This window comes from Drosophila mojavensis, unplaced genomic scaffold (genome assembly GCF_018153725.1).
Source record: "Drosophila mojavensis isolate 15081-1352.22 unplaced genomic scaffold, ASM1815372v1 contig_74, whole genome shotgun sequence".
Classification (NCBI taxonomy): Eukaryota; Metazoa; Arthropoda; class Insecta; order Diptera; family Drosophilidae; genus Drosophila; species Drosophila mojavensis.
The window spans coordinates 14,740,513-14,764,524 of record NW_025318899.1 but is presented as its reverse complement, the minus strand read 5'-3'; the positions used below and the strand labels follow the sequence as shown (position 1 = coordinate 14,764,524).

The following is a 24,012-nucleotide window of genomic DNA, read 5'->3' as shown; positions in this document are numbered from 1 at the left end:
ATCATCAAAAAACTGGCATACTTTTCTACATTTTTATTTGGCAAACAATGTATAAAAAGAGAAAAAATCCCCTAAATCAGTTAGGTTTGTCTTGTATGGTAGTTATTGCGAATATTGAATAGCGATGTCCTCCGAAAATTCAAATGGAAATCAGAAGCTCAAAACAGTCGCGGGGCTATTGACCAAGATCGAGAGAACTGATAGCAGGTCACTCGCTTGGCCAACAGCCCAGAGACATGGAGCCAATAATAACCAAGCTTATCAGCCACTGGACTTGTATCCGAAGGTGCCATTGCTGTACTCCGCCATCGACTTGGACAACTGGTTCAAGGAAACAATTTCGGAGAATGAATATAACAAAGGAAATTTTTTTAACATACTGTATAACTGCAAAGCCTTGGGTAAATTGACCGATGGCAGATTCTCGTGTGTTACTGTGAGCAAGCCTAAAAAGAAGAAAGTATCAAGTAAAGCCAGCAGTCACGCCATTCCGTTTGGTCCAACAACCCATTCAAACAAGTTTCTATACAAAGAATCAGATAATTTGCAGAGAAAACCAATCAATGTGCCTCGATTGAATATCGTTCAGTATTACAAAACTCCAGTTCAGCCTAAGAGACACGAAACTAAAAACAATACAATTTCATTGTCCTCCATTAAGTGGATGAGGAAATCCATTGATCTCATGTCTAAAAGTTTGGAACCCAAGAATGTGCATAAGATCAGAGCTCAGCCATTGACGAAACATCGTATGAAAAAACCTTTAATAGATCGGAATAAAAATTTATTAAAAATCAGTAAAAAGACTATTCACACTGAGCTGAGAACGAAACATCCTTTACATGGGAACAAGAAAATAAGTGTATTAAATCAAAATATTGATGCAGCGAGAAAGAGAAAAAGAGTGAGACAAAACAAGGATAAAGTGAAAGAGGCTATTGATGGAAACAGAAAATTACTGAAGAGGCACGTAAGGAAAATTGATTCTGTACCTGTGAAAAGAAAAAGGACTGATATGATACGGGGCATTGGCGTTAGGAAAAAAATTCCCCTAGCAAAGGAACGGAAAAAGGGGATTGGTGATAATATTCTGAATATATATCATATATATAAGCAACTTAACAGAGATATGAAGAAAAAGAAATTGGAATTAAAACGAAAAATTCCTGAAACAAAAGAACCCATAAAGAGTCTACCATATAGGAAGCTATATAATGTACCTAAGAAAAGGGAAGGGGGCCAGATAGTACAGGGCATAGACTTGAAGAAACGTCCGGAAACAAAAGGAGTGAAAAAGCTGATGGCAGATGTAAATTTCACTGGCGTTTCGTATGTATCTAAGAAAAGGAAAAGAGATATCAAGGTAAAGGATATTAAAGTAAAGACAAAAATGATGGAAGCAAAAAAAGCGAAAAAGAAAAAAGTTGGGAATCTAAATTTGAAGATGATCCAAAAGGAGAGGGATAGTAAGAGAGAGGGCATTGATTTAAAGATGCACAGAACGGATGGCAAACAAAAAATTAAATATGTAAAATATAAGAAGATCCATCATTTGCCTAAGAAAAAGAAAAGAGATAATAGCAAAGAGAGCATTGATTTAAAGATACAAAGAAAAGATGAGAAACAGAAATTTCCAAATGCAAACGTTAAGAAGATCCGTCCCTTACCTAAGAAACCGAAAAGCGATACCAATGAACGGGACATTGAGGAGACCATTGAACTTCCGCAAAGAAAGATTGTGAAAAAGAAATTTCTGAATGTAATGTTTAGGAAGAGTGCTGATAGACATAAGAAAATGCGCTCTGAGAAATCGTCAAACAACAGTGTGGTATTGGTTGATGTCGAAGGTACGCTAGACACAATAGACTGGGATCAGTCCATCTATCAGTCTGATGCATTTTTTAAGAACAATGATCGTCCTTTTAAGAAATATAGACCTAGTAGCAAGCAACAGAGTCTTGAAAACAAGAGAAAAAGAGCAGAAAAAAGAGACTGGCAGAGGATGTTCAGCAATGACAGTCTTGATATCCTAGAAGATTATGAGCGCGCGAACGAATATATTCTAAAAAAACAAACATATCACAAAAAGAGTTTCGGCAAAAAATTACCATCTGAGGAGCTTTCACCGATGTATAGTGAAGATACATCGAAGGACGCAATTTTAGCAACGGGTCAGACATCAAGTACCGAAATGATTGAAGCATCTTCACAAAAGAAAAAAAAGTTCAAAATTATCACTGGAGGGTTACAAGTTGTCGAAAATACAAAAGTTGTAAATGTTATTGGTACTGGAAAGCAGACAAGTGATGGGGAAGATAGTATTTTCAACAAAGATAAAGAGAGATCTAATCTAAATAGATATAGGGAACTCGGCTATTTTAACGCGTTCGCCAAAAAGAAAAGGTCCTCAATTGATATTTCAGCCAATTCATTGTCAGACAACAAAATAAAAAGAACTAGTTCAAAATCTAGTAAACTAAGAATAATCGAAAGCAAAACAAGCACTACTGAGCTGAGACATTCCAGCACACATGCGATCGACGCTCATATGAAGAACTGGTGGTTACATACAGGAAAATCTCCTTCACCGGCCATGAGTAATACTTATTCAAAAGGAGAAAAAGGTTCTTTGGTCTCATATTCAGTTGAGCGCCTACAGAACTTTGGCCAGGATTTCCATTTTCCAGGTTTACCTAAAATAGGAATAACTCATAAAAGTCATTATTATCATGAGCCTGACTATCTTTTGGCTTTCAAATTGATGCAAAGACCCAACATACTTCAACAAGAATTTCAGTCCCAGCCACCGGTGATCAAATTTGTAAAGCCCTTCTCAGCAACAGCAAAAGCCTCAAGCTTGGAAGAAATAAAGCAAAAGGCTAGAAAGAAATCATACGAGTCTATTCACTCTGAGTTTACACCAAATATCGAAAGCCAAAAGGTCGAGGAAACTCATTCCGAAAAATTAACAGTTGTGGACGTTGATTCCCCCACTGCACCGTTTCTCTACTACCCATATGATATGATATACTCAAAAGATCCAGAGACACCGCCAGAAGTGAAGCCAGTCCCTAAAGGAAAAGGTGCCGTCAAACGAAGAAAGGTGAAGAAAGTGCGGTCAGATGCCCAAGTTCATCAGATCAAATCTTGCTGTTGCATTTGCAATAGATTATATCGAAACAGAGGCGACGATCCGTTCATAGCCAAGCTGAAGCGCCAAATGAAACGTCAACAGCTAAAGCTCTACCTGAGAAACATGCAACGACTCAAGCCAGTGGATGAAGCAACACATGAAACCAAACTGAAATTTCAATGCACTGATGATATCGCTCCGTGTTGTCAAATTGTTCCGTCTGTCTACCGTACACCCAGATACTAGCTGCACAGCTCAAGCGATGTTTGTACAGGATTTAGACGGATTTCGTGAAATTACTTTATTCGGTAAATAAAAATTTAGTGTATGTAGTTTCGTATATTGGTTTTGATTTCTATAAGCTACAAACTAAGTACAGTCGAGACAAGTTAAGGTAAGTCAGCAAGACCTCTATGGGCTATATATATAAATAATTTTGACTAGATTTTGATAGGTAAACAATGTAATCACAAAAAGGCCGCAATTAAAAGTTTCTAATTATAAATAAAAATATTAAAATAGTCAATGGCTCGACGTTTAACTTAGTCCAAGTGACTAGCATTATAATTTCCTTATATACATGTATATATAATATATCAATTAGTGAGAATCTTTGAGTGCATAATTTTAGATGATCATCTATTGAGCTGTACTCGAACCTATATAATAATTGAAGTCGTTTGCTACACTGCCTAAGTCTATTATCTTTAAGTCAACACTTCCAACTAACCTATTGGTGGTCTTATGCTCGTACTGCTGATATATGTATCTACCCGTAACATATACTATCTTAAGGGCTCTCGCCAGATCTATGTACACACTAAGCGGCCACTCCTTATACGGCAGCCTCTCTCGACTTCGTTCTATTTGCATTCTCCAGTAGGGTTTTGGATGCGGCCTTATTCTTCAGATGGGCTGCCTCGTAATCACTGCCGCTTTCGTCGGCGAATTGAATGTCATCCAGGTGTAGGTACTCCTGCAGGTCACGGGACGACTTCTCCACAAGCGTCTCCTTTTCCACGTATGAACCGGTCATTGACTGGTCAGAGTCCATGTGGGTCTCCGCCTTGCTTATGCTCTGATGCACTGGAGCAATTTCAGCTTCTGGCTTGTCGATTGGTCTGGGCCGCAGTGTTCCAGAGTCAGATTCATTGCCAGAGTTCGCTGCATTCAGCCGGAATTGCTGCCTGGCCTGGCGACGCTGCTTGCGAGACATATATGGAGTTGGCTGCTTGGTTGGCGTGCTCCTCTGGGTCGTCTCGTTGGGTGAAGTGGCCTTGGACTGATGTTGGCTGCTGGGCAAGGATCGTTCCTCTGAGCTGGGCGTGTTGTCCGTCGTCGTAGACTTGCTACCTGGACATAGGTAGTGACCGTATTTGGGCATTTGTATTTCATCAAAAGTTGGATTCGTTTCATCGGGAATTGACGTTGGTTCGGGTGTCTTATCCTCATCCTCTCGCTCAGGCGTCTCCTCAAACGGAGGTATCCAAATGCAGTAGGCGGGATCCATGCCTAGGTAGGAGCCGGGTGCAGCACCCGCATTGATTACATTGTAATCATAGTAGTCCATCTCAAGTTCCTCTTGATTGCCAAGAGAGAACTCAGAGCCAGGTCGCGCCAAGAGCTTCTTGCGGTTCTGCTTCTCCTTGGACTCTTTCGGATTGCTAGTTGTGCGTATGGTGGCCGTGCTGACCACGCTCGCTGCTGGAGAGTAGCAGCCCTGCAAGGGAATATACGATGCTATTAAGATCGAATTAATCACAGAGAACTGCATCACTTACATTGGTTAGGGAGGCGCTAACACTGCGTGATCCCATGCGACCCAGGCACAGCGAGCCGGAATTCGAGTTCAGAGAGGCAGCATCTCGCAGACTCTCGTCTAGGCGGGAGCTGAGCAGCTTCAATGTCACTGCGTCATAGCGATCGGAATACTTGCTGAGCCTGTGGCTGTTCAGAGGTGGACTATTGCACAAGGAACTCATGCCTGACGATATAATCGACTCCGAGTCCTTGGCACTGTCCTTGCAGCTCAAAGGCTCTCCACCTGTGTGCGTTGTGGTGGATTTCTCCACTCCATCCAGGCGTTGCAGCTGCAGTTCCGGATCGCCAGATAACGGTGAGCCAACTGGAGTGCGACTGTCGGTCGCCGGCGACAAGGACGTTAACGAGGCGTGTTCATTGCGCAAAGTCATCAAGGAAGCAGTGCTTCCAAATGTTGCCGGCACTTCCTCGCTACAAAATTGGAATCGTTTGTATGAGTTTCAATCATATACGTTGTTCATAGGGCAAAGCTTACCTCTTCACCATTTGCTCGTCCTCTTTGAACTCGGTTTCATGGGTCACGTTCTCGACATCAGCGCTTTCACGCAGTATGGAGTGCCGCAGTTGATGTTTGGGCCGCAATTTCACAAGATAAATCACCTCGGATAGCAGGGTGGTCGTTGAAATGGCACGTGATGGCGGGTCGTGCAGCGAGCTTAACGATGCTCGTGGCGTGTGCAGGTGTGAGCCTTCATCCTGCCGACGTGCCACAGCCAAATGATATTTTCGATACCGCACTACATATTGAGCACCTGTTGAAATAAATGATAGTTGACTATACAGCAAATAATGCAACAAGCTGATGCATTTCCGATTAACACTGACTTTATGACGTCACGTGCGCACTCTCTCGTCTTTTTTTGTAACTCGTAAAAAGGTTTGCTATGCAGCCCTGGTATAACACTTTTGTTGCGCAGAGCAAATGTGCGCAATTGGCGCCAAATTTAAACTCGAATTTCTCTTGGCTGTTAAACGAACTGCTTAACTTGCTGCTTTTGGGCAGAATTTTCCTAAAAACTCAGACTTGTCAGTTAACTTACCTAAAAGCGCGCTTATTATGATTATAATAGTAGCAAATACCATGGCGCTTAGATGGACCAGAGTGAAGCGCATCTTGGCCAGTGATTTTTTCTGCGAATTCGTGCGACCTTTGGCCGACAGGCGTGTGGCGGCCAGAACTGTGGTGATGTTACTACCACTTCTGCCCACTGCATAAAAGAAACAATATTATTTAAAGCGCACTTTAAAGAGGGTTATTTAACCTACCTAGGGGCTTGACGTTGGCCATGAAACCTCCGGTACATGATGCAGCATCGTAGCCCCCAATTGATGTTCCGTTCGCTGTCACGTCACCCGAAAATAATTCCACCAGCAGCTGTGCTCCGCTCGACTCAACAGCTAACGGAATGCCAACATGATTGGCGTCGTCAGCAGACGGACGCCGGATGCCGCCTGCTGTGGCGCCATCTCCATTGAGCTCCACCAACAAAGTGGATGACAGCGACGGCCCATCGCGCACCTTTATATACTGCGCGGAGCAGGGCAGCCTCAAAAAACTGAGTTGCATTGAAATGGTTTCCTCGCCGTCAACCTGCGGATGGAAGTGTGATTAAAGAGGGGATTAAAGGTAAAATCTTTGTTATCCTTTCGCTCACCTGAATTAGCCAGAAGGAGCGGCCAGGACAGCTTTGCGTGGCTCCAGCAATAATTCGCTTTGGCTTGGATGAGCCCAGGTGCACAATGCAACCACAGCGGCAGCCGGGACCAATCTCCTGATGAACCTCGGTGACATTCGACTTGGTCAGAATGCTGCCACTAGTCTCATAGATGCAATCCCAGGTATCCGCAATGCTCTTATTACACTTCTCCGTTTGCACAGATGGGCCCTGAAGTTAAAGACGTGGAATGGTTAGTAAGATCGAGATATGTATTTGCTTCATTTATTATATTTATATTTAATATTATTTACATTATATTTATTCGATTTATATTTTCAGTTTGAACAGCCTTTATTTAGTCCTTATGCCGAAACAAAACATTCACAAGAATATACACAACATTTTTATAACTGACTGATTGCGTTTTAGTAGAACAAGTTGATCTCGTACTCATCCTCCTCGTCGACATTCTCATCCTCGCCAGTTAGCTCAGTCAGGCCAGCGGTGGATAAACTTTGCATCGACTTGGTAGACTCCGCCTTGACGACGTCCTCAACTACGGGCTTGGTCAATGGGGCAGTAGCTGGTGCTGCGACGCTGCCCTCGCTGCTGGCCTTCTTCACAGAGACGGTGCTGCTGGAGCCCTCGGGCTCTTCGAGCGGCTCCTCTTCCACCTCTATGACGTCCTCTTCACGGGATGAGGACACATACAGCGTGGTGCCGAATTCGACATCATATATGGAGACATGATCATCAACCTTTTCAGTGGGCTTCGCCTGAACCTGGCCCTTCAGCAGACACTCTGGCAGCTTCACCTGCAGGTCCGGCAGTTGGTCCAGCACCTCCGTCTGGAAGAGATCACAGACTGCGGGCCGCGGCTTGTGCGGCATGAAGCCCATTTTGCCCGGCGTGTACAGGGATGAGGTCACAGTGCTGATGGTCTCCAGAGAGGGCGTGCGTGGCAGCTCAGCCGAATGGGAGCTGACGATGTTCATCAATGTGGAGAGGAGGTCGCTGCGTGCCATTTTATTCATGTTGATTGCCTCCTCGCGCACCTCATCGATGACTTCTTGTGGCTCGACGTTGGCCTCCTCAAGTCTCTGGGGGAATAGCTTAATGCATTGCTGGCTGACGATGGCATCGCGCACGGTGACCTTGATCTCCTGTATGATGCCGCGCAAGCGTAATATTTCGGACTCATGCTGGTCGTGGATTGCCTCTAGCTGACGCTTCTCCAGCGTCTGGTTCTCGATGCGCCTGCAGAGGGACTTGATTTTGCCAGCAGCATCTTTGTTCCGCGCATCGATCAGCTGATCCGCCTCCTGCTGCTCCTCGTAGGCTCTGCGATACTGCAGCGCCTCCACGTACTTGCACTTGAGCTTCTCATAGTTGGTGGTCAGGCTCTCGATGATCTTGATCTTATTTATGGAGTTGCGCACCAGCTCGTTCTTGATCTGATCCAGGGCGCTGTACTGCACCATGATCTCCTTGTGCTTCTCCTTCTGGTTGTTGTACATTTGCTGCAGCTTGATCTGCGACATCACCAGCATGTCGATCTCCTTCTGCAAAGCAATGTTCTCTCTGATGAGTCGGCGCGTGTAGCCGGCATTGCGAATCTCGCTGGAGCGCGTAAAATCCTCGGAGACCTGCAGCAGCTTGGCTTCCACCTCCTTCTTCAGCGCATCCTTCTCCACGACAGCGGCCTGCTCCATATTGTAGAGCGCCTCCTTGTGCAGCTTCTCTTTCTCTCGTATCTCAATTTCCTGATCATCGAACTTGGCTAGCAGGATATCGCGCTGTATGCGAAACTCATCCAGCGAGTTCAACTTCCCATTGAGGAGCTTTATCTCCGAGGTCAGCTGATCGTGCATCGCCTTATATTTGCCCTCCAGGTCGGCGATTTTCTCCTGCGCCACCTGCTTCTCCTCGTTGCGTACCTTCGATATCTCCACCAGGCGCTCCTCCAGCTCTGTTATCGTATTATTCCGCTCCGCCAAGGTGCGCTCCAGGTGGGCAGCGACATCAGTGCGGTCCGTGTCGATGTCCTGCAGCTTTGTCTGCAGGATGATGTTGGACTCGTCCATGTTGGCCAAATGGGAACGCAGACGCGATAGCTTCTGGTTCAAGTCCGTGATCTGCAGCTCATAGAAAGTGCGATCCACCTGAGTCATCTTGTTGATCTCCGAGCCTTTGCCCTTCGAGGACTTTCTTGGTTTCGGCGGCATCTTGACGGTTTCTTTTCAGACTGTGTTCCCCGTTCAGTTGAGTACGAATTTTGTGTTTGTCAACAATAAATGATGTATTGACTGTATTTGATTCGAGCACTACATTCTCTGAATTCCACAAATTCCTCTAAACAACATATGAAGACAAACAGTTGTCAAGGCGAAAAACAAAAAGCTTCTCGAGCCAGGCCAAGGAACTGTGAAAGCTTTGCGTTGCCAGGACAATCGGCTAAATGAAGGACTATTTGAAAACACAAATCCAAGTCAACAATCTTTTATTATAGCTTGCGTCAATTGTTCTGAACAATGATGAAAATTAAAAGAAGTGAAAGTGTTTCCGCTTTCTTTTCAAATACAGGTGTAACAATTCCCGTTGTCTGACTCGTCCTGTCTGGGTAATGCGTGTAACAACAATGAAACAAAGCCACTCCATTGTCAGCTGCCTGCATATTTAATGCCAACTCCCGTAAGTGTATTAAAAAAGGCAGAAAACTGAGAAAACTGAGTGCTTAGCCTTAGTGAAAGCCAGAAAATTAGATTTGCTTGCAGCATTTTTCTGGCGCTTCACTTGCGGAATCTGCAGAAAATGTTGGCGCTGTGACCCGTGTTGAATACATTCATGTATATGCATAAATACACATTTGACGATGGCATAGTTCCAAGAGCAGTGCCCGTCTCTCTGGCAAAAACTGAGAGCGGGAAGTGTTTTTCCGCTTTCTGTTTTCCGCTGCCCGTTGGCAACGTTGTAAATTTGCCAACGCAATCTGGAGCAAGTGTCGCAATATTGTAACACTCTGCCCAGACAGTCGGGACAATAACAACAAGAGCAGAAGCAGATGCAGGAACAGGAGCAGGAGCAGGGAACAAGAACAAGAACAAGAACATGTTTGCCAGCAGGAGACGCATTCCCCTTCTCCTTCTCTGAGTTAGGGATCTCTCTATATGTATATGTGTATGCGCCTAGTTTGTAGATATGCTGTGATTCAGCATGCCGAAGCAGCAATGAACCGAATCATGAGCCTCGACTGCAAATTGTCTCTGAGCCGAAGTTGGTGTCTACACGAATTTATAGACCGAGTTAAAAAGCAAAAGTTTGGCAGCGAAAGTTCGACACGTTTAGTTTTAGTTGCAGTTAAAGCAACCCCCCAAAAAAAACGGAGCAAAGTTTTGAGTAACTGTTTAATAGATGGCATAAAGTTTATCTAAGCCAAAGTTGAGTACATACCTCGCAGAACTTGGCGCCGTAGCGCGGCGGCGGCGAGTCACAGAATCGATAGCGATTGCGAGTGCCGCCCAGGCAGTTGGTGGAGCACGGCGTCCACTCACTCCAGGCGCCCCAGCCACCCGTGTCGGATTCTGTGGAATAGTTAAGCAGATTAGTGATTAGTGAAACTGCAAAGAGCTAAACGAAAGCGAGCAAACGAGCGAACTTCAAGCAGCTTAAACGCAATTTGTTCCATGTGCCATGGCGGAGGAGCTCATGCTTGCGCCATTTGATGGAGCAGCACCGGGAGAGCTTGACTTACCGCTGACAGGTAGCGTGGGCACACAGTCCATGCGCACATCCGCAACGGCGCCGGAGATGGCCTGGCTGACATAGACGAAGCAGTACTCCACGTACTTCTCCGAGAACAGCTCGCAGCTGAAGTACAGTGAGTGCTGGCTCTTGACGACCCGCTGCTCGGCGACGTAGTGCAGCGAGGTGGGCGGCTTGAGCGAGGCCACATCTGCGCGCAGCTTGGCATAGAGACGCACTCGGTCGCCCTGCTCCAGGATGCAGCCGGGATACTCGTAGAGGACGCCCACTCCCGTATGTGGATCGCAGGGAAAGATGCTGCGCGCGTAGACATTGAAGACGAACTCATCGCTCCAGTCCACGCTGAGCATACGCCGTGTGGTGGGCACATTCAATGCCGGCACCATGGGACGCAGCTGGACGGCATAGTTGCCGGCCAGGCCGAACAGCTCGCAGCCCAGCTGCACCTTCTTCAGCTTGGGAAAGCCGTGCACTTGCTCCGCAAAGAGGACGCTCGACTTGGAGACATTGGCCATGTCGTAGGAGCAGGTGCGCTCCTTGCCACAGTAGACCAGCTCCAGCCAGAACTCGGGCAGCGAGGGCTCCGCTCCATGCAGCGCCCGCTCGCAGTTGACCTCCGGAAAGCGCAGCGTGACCTGCACAGGTGCCTTGGGGTAGGTGCGCAACGTCACGGGGCTGACCAGCATCTCGGCACTAGGCCATCGCACGTCCAGCGTTTGCAGCAGCCGCTCATCCTGCGCCGGCATCAGGGTCGTCGTCGTCAATGGAGTCGGATCACTGCGATTGACCGTCGTCTTCAGATTTCTGACCACCTGCATCTCGTACAGGCCGCCGCCGCGCGCAAACGTCTGGCACGGCACAGTCACCTGGGTGATGTTCTGCCTGGGATCCGGAAAGACTGGTATATTTTGCACAATCTCCTTGCGCCGGCGCTGCAGCACCAATTGGCTGGAGCTGGTCGTCCCGCTGCCAATCTCCCCCTCGGCTGGGGCAGCATCATTAACGATTTTGCTAATGACTAAAGTGCTCATTATGGTGTTCACCATGCCCTCCGCCCCTCTCTGGCTCACGCCCACGCCCAATCCTGAGCTGCTGTCAGTGTTTAAGTGGGCGTCAACACTGCCGTCTGTTATATTGTTTTGATATTGAGGCTGAAGCTGTGTTATATTGGTCCTTTGTCCGGGCTGCTGCTGCGGCTGCTGTTGCTGCTCCTCGTCGCCGCTGAACTGGATCTGCACATGCAGGTCGCCGCTGAGTGCAGTGAATGTGCTCGGGGACATCAGGCGACCCCTGCGCACCGCCAGCACGTGACCTTTTGTTGAATCCCAGCCAAGTCGTGCCACAAACGAAACAAATTAATCACCACATGCAAAGCATACAGAGATAGATAGATAAACAGAGAGGGAGAAATACATAGAGAGAGAGAGAGGGAGAATGAGTTAAGAATTATGCACAAGTCTTTGTAATTTATTTCTTATTGTCTGCCAGCAGGAGTAGAACCCACACCCCCGTCCAAGCCCCTTTTGACGCCTCTTCTTTTTTTCTTTTTTTTCTGTTCCCTTTAAGTGCTCCCCAGTTGGCATAGGCGAAATCTCTTTTATAAGCTGCTGCCACTCTGCCAGCAGAAACCCCGCATTCAGCATTATTTCGCCTGCTTTGTCGAAGTCAAGATTCTCAATAGGTGAGTGTGACAGGCTAAACAAATGGAAGCGAACAACAGCTAGCAAATATTTATTGATTTCTATCTGGTGACATCTTTTCGAAGAAAAAAACATATATATGTACATATATAAAATATAGGATTATATACACATATATATGTATATAAGATAAACTGTGTTATAGCTGCTGCTGCGACTCCTGCCGAATTCCCCCCCAGCTTCAATCTTCAGATAAGGGAAAATTCATTTACTCGAAAAGAGAGTGCGATAGATGCAATAAAGATATGCAGCCGAGTTAATTGAATGAACTTCGCTTTGACAGTTGCTTATGAGGAGATAGAGAATTTCATGCGCTACTCTGATTACATACAGTTTACTGCTATTTCTGTAGTTAAAATAGTAGCAGAAATAACTCAAATGAGAGACAGCATCAAGCCTGATATTCGAAGCTGAAGTACATTTATCAAGTTAACTCATTTTTGGCTAAAGTTTGCCTGCCATTAACCAAACACCGCAGGGAATACTAAAGCTCTCGCCTTCTCACTCTCTCTTTATCTCTGCTTCGCTCTGCCTGCTATTGACACTCTCAACAATATTTAACTAACTGCAAACAAAAAGTAGTTGTAGAGAGCATTAAGTCTAACAATTGCATAAATCAAGCTTAGATAAGGAGCAGGAAAAGCACTTTCGCTGCGTCCCACTCCCAGTTGAGTTGATAACTCCGACTCATAATTTAGTTGAGAACAAAAGAGAGAGCTAACAGCTATGAGCTAAGAGCTAGAACAAATTGCTATGATAGATGTAGGCTGAATGCAGAAAAATGGCTAAGCAAAAGAAAACGCAAGTAACAAAAGCACACACTCACACACTTACACACACACACACACTTATACACACAGGGAAATTAAAGATTCAGACATCCATTTGGATTGCCATGGCGCGAACTCGCCTCGACTCGCCTCGACTTGTCTGTCACTCACTTGTGCAGCAGAATAGCAGAAATATTATTGATGATATCATAATCTTCCACTTGACTACTGATTCGTGGCCAGATGCTGATGCTGATGATGCTGCTGCAGCTGACATGCCAACTGTCTTCTTCCGCTTTCGATTCGTTGGCATTTTCCTTCTTGTGCGCTTCCTGCGGGCCATTGTCGCCGGCGAGGACGACTTGGGTGGTGCTTCTGCTACTTGCCAATAGATGGCGTGCTGGGTGTATGACGAATTGAGCCGTTAACGTTAGTGTTATTGTTGTGCTACGTGGGGCTCCGTTGAGCGCCTTACCATGCACCCCACCCAGCCAGTGGGCGTGGCAGGGTACGCTCAACGCTGTAATTTATTGTAGCGCGTGTTGTTGTTGCTGTTGCTGTTGGGCTTCTGGCCGATTAGAGATTTTCCATTAGAACACAATGCCAACGGTATTGGGCTTAGCATTTTTCTGAAAATAAACGAAAATAAGAAGAAAATATTGACGTTAAACCAAAGGCCAAATAATGGGCGAGACAAGCGTGCAGTAATTGCTGCAAGCTCTGGACAGATTAGAGAGAGAGAGAGAGAGAGAGAGAGTGAGTTTTTCTTTTGCTTTTTTACTGTCTTAATTCAATTGTAAGAATCATCCCAAAAAATAGAGTGAAAGAAAATGAGGATTGTATTTTATTTTTATTTTCAATTTATTTTTATGGCATGCTCTCTGCGCTATTGTTCGCTATTTATTTATGGGTAATATTTGCCTCTGTCTACCTCCGCAAAGCTCAGTGGAGCCTAAAACCCGCAATCAATTGCCATATCCCACATGCGGCCAGGTTGGCCGGCTCGCAAAACCTTTAAAGCCTAATGGTTCATATGTTATTACTGAAATCGGCTGTCATTGAGCTCTGCCCGGTCATTAATTACACTCGCGTGTGTATGTTCATTTGGCCAGCCGTTCGATGTATCTGTTTAGGCAACAGTCATCTCCCAGCTGGTCTAATTTGGGTCTCGCTGGCCGGCCAAACTGAACCGAGTAGGTCCAATCAGGCGCACGTGCTACAGGGTGCTAATGCAGTCCATAACAATAAGGGGGATGATAATTTAGGGTAGCTCTTGAAGCCCAATGAAAGCGGCAGCGAATTTCCAAATATTTAAAGAATTTCAACACAGCCAAACATATAGGGCTTCAATTCATGCCGAAACCGAAATGAAAAACTGCCAGAAAAAATACTACAAAAATACATAATCCATATTTTTTGTTGAAATGGAAGCTTCAATAATTCAGTAAAAATATGTGTGAGATAAGCGTTATTTACATGCAAAAATATATCAAATAAAATCTGGAATAAATGAAAAGCAAATGAATATATTGATAAATTTAATATTTAATAAATAAAATATTTATAAAATAAAATAAAGAGCAAAACACTAAAAAATTGCAATTAAAAACCAAAGCTCATGCCGCTTAACAATTATAATCAATTTACATCGGCATCGTGACACTGTGCAGGTTGTGGAAATATAATTCAATTTTCGTTAAATGAAAAATAAACTCTTTGAGGCACTCAACTAACTCAACACTCAACACTAAAATAATTTACTTTATATATCAAAGCTGCAGTCTACGCCATCGATTTCAATTAAAATCAACTAATGTTGGTCTACATGGATTTGGTACCAGTGTGCGTGTGCGCCTGGGAGCTGCATGCGTAACGATCAAGTGCGAGTCGTAAATTTACAATCAATTGCACATTTTACACTACCCAATCTGCAAATCTCTCTCTGGCACCCGCCCCGCAACGCCATCATCATAAATATTGATGAAACACAGGGGCAGGACCTGGGAGCAGAGAGCAGCGAGCAGCGAGCAGGGAGCAGGACCAGAACCAGGAGTTCGAGCCGTAAATCTGACTTTAATGTGCGACATGGGGTTCTGCTGCCCGACCGTTTCTAAACTATTAACTGCACTGTGAGGCCAGGCCAGGCCAGACCAGGCTATGGACCGCCCATGGCTGTAGGATGTGTATCTGCATCCTAATTCTGACCGGTGCAGAGATCCAGAATTGTCGCAGCGTGGAAAATCAAAGCCGATGCGATTGCAAAATTGCCAAGTTACACGTTGTTGTTGTTGTTGCTGTTGCTGCTGCTGCTGTTGTTGTTGTCAGCGAGGGCAGTTTGATAGGCAAAATGTCAATGCCCCGCTGCATGACCAGTTGGCGTGTGGCATGTGAATGGCGTTTCCGCCCCTTAGCCTTACTTGATTATACTTTGTGCCTCGCTTTCTCAATGTTATGCACATTTTACAGACCCTTTCTGCATGTGTGTGTGTGTGTGTGCGAGGGTGGAATTTTTCCGAGTGCTGAAATGCGGCGCAAAAAGCAACCGCATGCGACAAAATAAAAAAGCGAAGCGGGAAGCAAGAAGAGAGAAGCGAGTAGAGCAGTGGAATAGAAAAGGGAAATGCTCGTTTCAAATATTCGTATTCAAACATTTACACGCTCTGTTTACCTCTAATCAGTAGATAAGGATGGTAGCAGGAGCTGGCTGGAAAAGTCCATTTGTTGGCCCGCATGCGATATCCCCTTTCATTTTCATCGGCAAGTGTAAATATTATTTTAAAATGCTTACAGCCTTAATGGATTCCATACAATGTTATTATGTCATCAATGTGGCTTATGTGCTCAAAATAAATTTAATTGAAGCACTGCAGCGCAAGCAGAAGCACTAAAAGGGATTTCCTTAGTGCAACTCCCCATATATTTACTCTTGTGGTTCGTTTACGGAATGTATCTGAGTAATGTGCTTAAGCTTAAAGTTTAAGAAAATAAATTGGATAGATTTCTGTGCTTCAGTATTTTGGTAAACATGTTCAAGGAGGTTCTCATGATTTTCATTAAATTCTAGCAATAAATAAATGTAAGAATCATAATTATGAAAATAACATTAATATTAGTGTAAAATTACTGATAATAATATTATTGAAAAATACTAAATAAAATACTCAATATTTAAAATAAAATAAAAATTATAATAATAGTGAATATTAATAGTGAATATTAATAAGTTATCACTGGTAATATTAAACAAATAATAATGCGAAAATATGGATACAATATATGGTAATTATATTAATAATGGAAGAATATTAATATGAAAATATAAGTGATAATAATAATGCAAATTTTCTATTCAGCTTTATGCACTTCACTTTGGAGTGAGAAGAAAATACATAAATGTACATATACAAGGAGCGACGAGATGCATACATATACATAAATAGAAATACTTAGATCTATATGTATTTATGTACAAATAAGAAAAGAAAGTTTCAAGCAACGGCCAATCTCATGGTTTATCATACAACAGCTGTTGCCCCTCTTATATGTATGTCATTCCATTGTAGACCGTTCTGCGTTCGCCTTCAACTACTTTAGTCAGCTGTAAATAAGACTTGTGTTTGCTGCAGGTGCATGAACGAGGCCAAGTAGCGAGCGCTCGCCGCTTCTGTCAAAAGAGAGCTTATTTGTGAGTAGATAAACAGAGCTGCACTTGACCCAAGCCATAAATAGCTCAACACAGCAGCAGCAGCTGGACATTTGGTATTACGTATACGCAATGGTGTGTGTCTCCACTAAGTGGGAATAATGGACTGTGCTCGACTGTTAATTGAGCAGCAGAATCGACACTTGCTATCAAATTATCAACTGTTGCCGTGACAATGAACCCGAACGTGTCCACACACACACACGTGTGCACATTCTCTTATATATATTTATTTATTTATATCGTGTGTCCGTGCCAGACCAATTCATTATAATTACAGTTGCTTTCAAGTTGCGCTTCATATGGTCTTGACATGCAGTCGCTCCTGAATGCGAATGAGTGCGAAGCCGAGTGCAGCACAAATTATCGGCAAATTATGTGGCAGACTAGCTACGTTACGGGATTTTCCACAACAGCAGCCAACTTACACAGGAGAAGCAGCGACAATTGACACTGAAGGACGAGGCAGGAGCTGGCGAACAGGAGTTGCAGATGAACTGCAATACAAGGGCGGCTGGTTGTCGAGAGAGCTAAGCACTTCCGCAGCTTAGTTAAAGCAACATCCTCCCACACACACACACACACACACACACATTCACACTGGTCCCTTATCAAAACTAAGTAAGAGTTTCACGTCAACAGAAGGCATTTTAAAATAGCTTTGGGAAATGCATCTGACACACACCAACACCAACACGAACACCAACACCAACACCACAGAAGCCACCAACCTACCGCCAACTAGTCCAACAGTTGAGCAATTTTTTTTCTACTCTTTATGGCTGTCGCCATATCACGGCGCCAGGTAAAATAGAAAAAAAGAGGAAGCGAGCCTGACGCCCACGTCGAGGTCCATGCGAGAGACCATTTAAAGCAACTCAGACAACCAAAAGGGTTGCCTGCCATATGGATATATAAATAAGCATAAAAATAAAAATGAAAATAAAAAGGAGAAAAGAGAGAAAAGCAACAAATGCGAGCATTTACAATGTGCTATGTACACGTTCTATGCTCAGGTGTGTCTGGGTGTGTGTGTGTGTGTGTGTGTGTGGCCAGACAGCCGCAGGCAAATGCTAGAATTGCATGCAAGCTGAATGGACTCCGAGACGGGACTCGACTCGACTCGACTCGGCCCGACTCCAAACTGGTCTGGGTTAACTCCTTGGGCTACCTTTGTGCTCAAGCTTTATGAGTTTGCTGCTCAACTACTCAATATTTGAGTAGCAGCAGAAGTTGGCAAATCAACAACTAACAAAGTGCACAGGGGCGTCCAGAGAGAGAGTTTATAGAAGGGAGCTGCAAGCTGTTTCGGCTATAAGATAAACTTGCAGCTGTAGTAAATATATAGTGGAAGATAGTTATTAAATAATATATAGAATTCACTGCCCCTTCCACCCGCAGCACCTCGTCCCCATCGACAAAACATTTTTCAGATGCATCGTTGTTTATGGTATAGATATATAGCATATTCATTCAGCTAATCACGAAATCTTTCCATATCTCTTCGGCTTAGTCTAATTCCAGACAGAGTATTAAACTATTTTCTGTCAGGTGTCCTGTCAGCACCCCCATCAGCCATGTCACTGACTTCCTAAGACGTTCTCATGGATCTCTGTCGCCGTAAGCGACTGAACCATAAACTTGAATGCTACAACATTTTCTATATCCCACACACATGTGCAGGAGTTCAACAAGCTGCACGCTCAGCTGGAATTGCTGATATCCTTGTTGCAGCCTCGGGAAGTGCAGCCAGGTCCTTGTCAATGCATAATGAATGCCGTTCGCCTGTGGGTGTCTGTCGGCTGTGGTTTAGATATTTCAACTTTTAACAGCTCAACGCACAAAGCATTTCAGATTGATTAAATTACTCGCTGCAAATCACTCAGCACTAAGCTATTGGCTCTTATTCAATTTACATGGCATTCTCTCGCCGCACTCCAATCGATATTTGAAGTGTATAAAAAGGAATGCGCTGGAAAAACATGGAATTGCGGTTTAGCGGGGATGAAACTATGTGAAATAAGTAGGCCAGCAGCGAAATCAGAGTTTGTAAACACACACAGCACCACAATACCACAAAAGCAAAAAAAAAAAAAAAAAAATGAACTACTTTAGACAACCGATGGGAGAAACAACAACAATCATGTCATCATGGATTCATATTTGTCTTACGAACCGAATCCCTTCAAGCGCCGCAGCCCCATGGGTGGTTGCTCTCTGCGCCCGCAGACGGGGAAGGGGGCGTGCCAGCATCTAAGTGATTGTTATGCTCGATATCGAATACATAGCACAGCACAGCATAGCATAGCATGCCATACTTATGTATGTTTATTTATTTAGATTTATTCCAGCATTAGCACAACTTCATTAGAAGCCATTGACATCGAAGCGACGATATACATACATAGATATATACAGACATACATACATATAGATGTCTACTCTGCTTTCACGCTGACTCGTCAATTTTTAAAGGCGTCTTTTGGGCGCCACAGCATTGATTTTCATTAAATTGGAAACATTGACAGACAAACCAAAATATTACATTAGGCAAACGAATATATATATTCCATATACATATATTTGTACATATATATATATTGCAACATAAAAACCCGATTTAAATTTCTTTCAATCTCACTTCAATTCGCAGCTTTTGAATTCACTGCGCAATATATTGTAGAAAATCTGCGTAGTTTGAGAAGGGAACATTTTGATGCTTAGAAATAATAATAAACGAAACATGTCTGGAATTAATATGGCTTTTAATGAATGCAAGTTATTTATGTAAAATTTATGCATATTTTTATTTAGCCTTAGAGTAATGAGTATCAAATACCCTAAAAGTGAGGGAATTTCTATAGCAAAGGCTTTTAGCTATTCCAAATAGAGTCTGCGAATGATAATTGATTACATTTTATTATTATTCTTATTATTCTTCTTCTTATATAAGTATATTTTTCTAGTTTATGCTTTTCAGACTATAATAAATATTTTTGTATACTACAGTGACGAGCAAAACTGTAACACGAATTCAATGTTGCAACTTCCAGGGTCTGTATCTTTGCTTCGACTCTATGGATCTCTATGATCTTAATTTTATTTTGTTAATACGATATTTAGCTGTCTCATATAAAAATTTCAAATCATTCGGTTGCCTGAAATATTTATAAGAAATAAAAATGTAAGGAAAGTCAAATGTTAGTTTTGCAGCCTGGTTATTTTTTAACAAATGTATTAATTAATAATTTTTTAATAATTAATCTATGGTTTTATTTTATTTACATATCTTTCAATTTTTATATACTTTAAATATTAAAAAAAAAAAAAAACAAAATAAATAATTTTACTTTTGCAAACTGAAAGTGAATGAAGATGGCATGTAAACTCTTAATTTGTTCGGACAGGCAAACGTTTGTGTGGTCAGGCCGCTTTGTTTTCATTTAATTTTGCGGAAACTCATGAATAAAATTACAAAATATTTTTAATATTGTTTTTACAAGTAATGAGCGTGCGCCCGAAAAAGTAATCAGTCGGGCAGCCTGACGCTATTCGGCCATAAAAATTTGCTGTGGATAAATCTAATTTGAATACACGACGAAATGTGCGCGCAGTTTTACAACAGACAGACACGTCATAGACAGGGAGCTGCCGCCTTATCAAGACAACACTTTAAGGACACGCAGCCTGCGGGCTCTGGCCAAGTCATAAATAAGGGGCGGCAGGTGGGGGTGGCAGCAAGCCGGAAGACAGACAAATGAGATTGAAATTTAGGTGAACCAGGAAGCCAGCAAGCAACAAGAGCTCAGCATCTGCACAGAGCAGCAGGAGAAATAGGAGCAGGAGCAGGAGCAGGAGCACGATTTATGCATGCTTCGTCGCTTGGCACCGAAAAGTAAATTAAATTTTTCCTTCTGTATATATTGTAATGAAATATGTGATTGAATTTTATTGCTGTCGAATTTATGACACACATGCAAATTGTATAAGGTGTGCGGCATAGGTAAACAGTGGAGAGCAGCGAGAGCAGCGGGGGGCAAATACTTTGGCTATTATCCTGTAAATTACTTTCGCTTTAGAAATACTTTTTGAACGCTTTTCAGCATTCCAAAGACACTTTTCGTTTTTATTTTGGCTTACCAAGTTGCATTGCGTGATGTCATGTGAATGTGAATTGCTCTCAGCATATTGCTTAAAGTTCCATTCAGTTCAAGTCAGGGGACTAAACTAAAAACTTATGCAATTAAGTCAACAACAAGTTCTTCAAGTGGAAACGCAAACCGCCATCAAGCAAAATGAAATGACTCTCTCTCTCTCTCACACTCTTGTTCCTCTCGCTCTACCTCTCTCTGTCGCAAAGCAAAGCAAAGTGAGCAAAAGTAAAAACTTATTTCAGCTAAATGAGAAAATTATTGTACCAAGGAAATACCTCCATAAAAGTTGCTTAATTTAGTTTAACTTGAAAATTACAATTAAATGAAAAATGTAAAATGCAAAATGCAAATGCAAATGCAAAAGGCTAAATGCACTCTCTGAAGCCTTTTAAGAGGTTCGTCCCCCGTTCACACTTGGACCTTGTTATGCGATACTTGAAGCATTTGTATGCAGCACACATGTCAGGAAGCGGGGCTGCAGCTCTTTGTAAAATGAAAACTAGCTGAAGCCCTGCGAGACAATGTAAATTGTTGGCTTAACAAATTACTAATCCAATGCTCCTTGTTAAGCCAAACTTTTCAGCTCCTCTAGCTTCCAGCAGTTTAGCAGGTCAGACCAAAATCCAGCACAGCTTTTCACTCCTCGCCAATTTGCAGTTGGCTGTGCTGTGTTTTGCTTTCACTCAAAGTGTTCTCCTGCTGAACATTGAAAGGACTGTCAGCTTATTTGAAATTAAAAATAACGTAACTATACACCTAGGGTAATGGGCAAAAAAAAAACAAAATAGCATAATAAGTAAAGTTATGTGTTCTTTTTTATGCATTCTCCCTTTATTACTAAAAACTTTTACTACAATTAAAAGCAAATAGGAAGCATTGCCGATAGGGAGTAATCGACGGCATGATACTCATTCATAGGTTGGATTTATTAAACAATGCATTTATACTTATGATTTTCTACGCCCCCAAGAGGCAAATATATACAAAATACGTGTTTGATAGATCTATGGAGGAAAGCAAATAGTAAGCCATTACAAATAGTAAAAAAAAACTGTGAAAGATCTTTAGCAACTAGAAATGTCCTCATAGAGGGACAATTAATAGAACCATAAATATGTAAGATAAAATTGCCCACAAGGCGTTGGTTATCTTCCTCGAAATTATTATTTAAAAGTTCCGTAAGCCCCCAAAAAAAGATAGATACAAATTGCTCCTAAAATTAAATTTTTTCGCCGTATATATTTCAATAAACGAGTATATTATAATATTTTCATCTAGTAATAGATCAATATAAATGCTCGTAGATCACATTCAACATCGTATAGCCATCATTATTAATAGCGATTGCCTTATAAAATGTAAAGTTATTCTTCATTTCCAACTGCCCCACTTAATGTATTCAACATGTCCATCCTAATATACCCTCTTCACTTTGTGAGCGAGCATAAAGAGCGACAAGCATTTCCTACGCAGCTCCGCAGCTTAAAAGCAAATTTTGCACATGTATGTATAAATAAAATGGAACCATTTTTTGTTCGTCCTGTCGAGCTGAAGGAAACCCATTTATAATATGCAAACTGTGCAGGATGACAGGAATAGGTTAAACCATAAACACATTTCCTCTAAATGTGGTTAACACAAAAAGGTATACATTTTTTTAAAGTAACGTCCTACCACGGTCTGTGGCGGCCGCAGCTCGGCGCAAGAATTTTCCGCACTTTTTAATAGTTTCTCATTTGCGAACCACTAAAAAGTTTTATGTGTTGCTGTTTTAAATAGTTTTCCTGCTTGGCTGCCCTAACAGAGCCCGCAACACGTTGAACGTAATAATAATTTATGAGTGTTTTGCCGAGTTTTATGTGCAATTAGAACTTATTAAGTAAATTGTCGAGCTGCATACGAAACGTAAGTGTAATAAAGTAATATCTAATATGGACAGATCCTTCGACTTTACTACATATGTTTATGTGCCCTCGTCCTACCGGCCATCGCGTGTTGTCCTTTCATTACTCGACTACCTCACGATGTGTGTGCATTATGCGGTATTCCTCGCCCAGGACTTGGGCAGACATTTGGCCAACCCCCAGCCAGGGTCAGACAGGAGTTCAATGCATTCAGGCGGCCGAAGAAAGGAAAGAACAAAACCAAAAATGGAGTTTTCCTTTTTCAAATGAACTCGCCCGGTTTTCCTTTTGTTCGTGCTGTTCTTTCTCTGTTTAGTTTTGAGATATGCCATATCATGACTCCGTATTGTGTGTGCTTCGATTTTCTGCTAAATTGGACGTGAGATTTTGATCAGCTGTATCAATTTCAATAAGTGCTAAACAAATTTGCGGATATCTGTGCTACAGTATGATGATGGACAGAGAAAGAGAACTTTCTAAGTTACCAAATCGTCAAGTGAAAGTTAGCTCCATTAAAATTTCTGGAATTGATTATCCCATACCTGTGGCCCGGCGAAAAAACACACCCCAAAATGCAGCCGATTTTTAAAGACACCACCAAAACAACAACAACAATCACAACAGCAGGAGGAACGTGTGCGACAGTTGTTATACGGTAAAGTTGGTGTTTTACTGTTACTATTTACCTGCTTTTAGAGCATCCATGCTGCAATCTAGCTGATAGTCCGCACACACACACACAAACACACACACTCGCTCACACAAAGGTCTATTATGTAGCCAAAGTGCCCATTTGAAGGGGGCTTAATTTAGAGACGCACTTGTGTTTGGATTCGGTCTGTATTGTTTGCTTGTCTACGGTCCCGAAAAGACGCCATGACAATCTGAAGAGCCTTTGTTTGCCTTTGGCATTTCACAGCGGCATTTGGGCAACTCAATTTTCACAAAGTCGCACAAATTCCCACAAAAAATTTTCGAGTGGCGCTTGACCATAACACTGGACAGCGCATATATAAACAACAATATTTCCCGGCTTTTTTCTAGCGTCTAGCGGCGCTGTGGGTGTCTCACAAAGACCGACGGATACGGCACGCTGCTAACAACACGTTGCACGAGTACTGAGTGCTGAGTGCCACAAATCGCAGCGACTTACTATTGTGGACTTTCACCCACGAACGGAGACGCATGCAAACTGACAGCCACGCGACTCGAATCTAACAACCAAAGCACAAACACAGCGAACGAACGAAATGCCGAGCACGAGCACGAGCATAAGCACGAGCCAGCCGATGGCTCTGTTCAGCGGGTCCTGGAGGATTGACAGAGAGAGGGGAGTGAGAGTGAGCGAGATGGAGACAGAGAGCAGCCGAGTGAGAGTGAGTGAAAACAGAAGGTGGTTGTTTAACC

At 43.0% G+C, this 24,012-nt stretch overlaps 2 protein-coding genes across 2 annotated transcripts; both read right to left on the bottom strand.

Annotated features, from left to right (window-relative positions):
- Positions 1-3,409: 3,409 nt before the first annotated feature.
- Positions 3,410-23,810, bottom strand: LOC6582553. Its single transcript, XM_002008218.4, has 10 exons — positions 23,292-23,810; positions 13,016-13,473; positions 10,364-11,686; positions 10,063-10,193; positions 6,610-6,840; positions 6,221-6,545; positions 5,995-6,162; positions 5,430-5,706; positions 4,915-5,365; positions 3,410-4,853 (listed from the first exon to the last, which is right to left on the bottom strand). Exons 2-10 carry the CDS (start codon positions 13,185-13,187, stop codon positions 3,969-3,971), a joined length of 3,963 nt encoding a protein of 1,320 aa, XP_002008254.2. The 5' UTR covers positions 13,188-13,473; positions 23,292-23,810; the 3' UTR covers positions 3,410-3,968.
- Positions 6,945-8,966, bottom strand: LOC26527712 (cilia- and flagella-associated protein 157). The gene has a single exon (XM_015162504.3). It carries the CDS (start codon positions 8,835-8,837, stop codon positions 7,038-7,040), a length of 1,800 nt encoding a protein of 599 aa, XP_015017990.1. The 5' UTR covers positions 8,838-8,966; the 3' UTR covers positions 6,945-7,037.
- Positions 23,811-24,012: the final 202 nt, after the last annotated feature.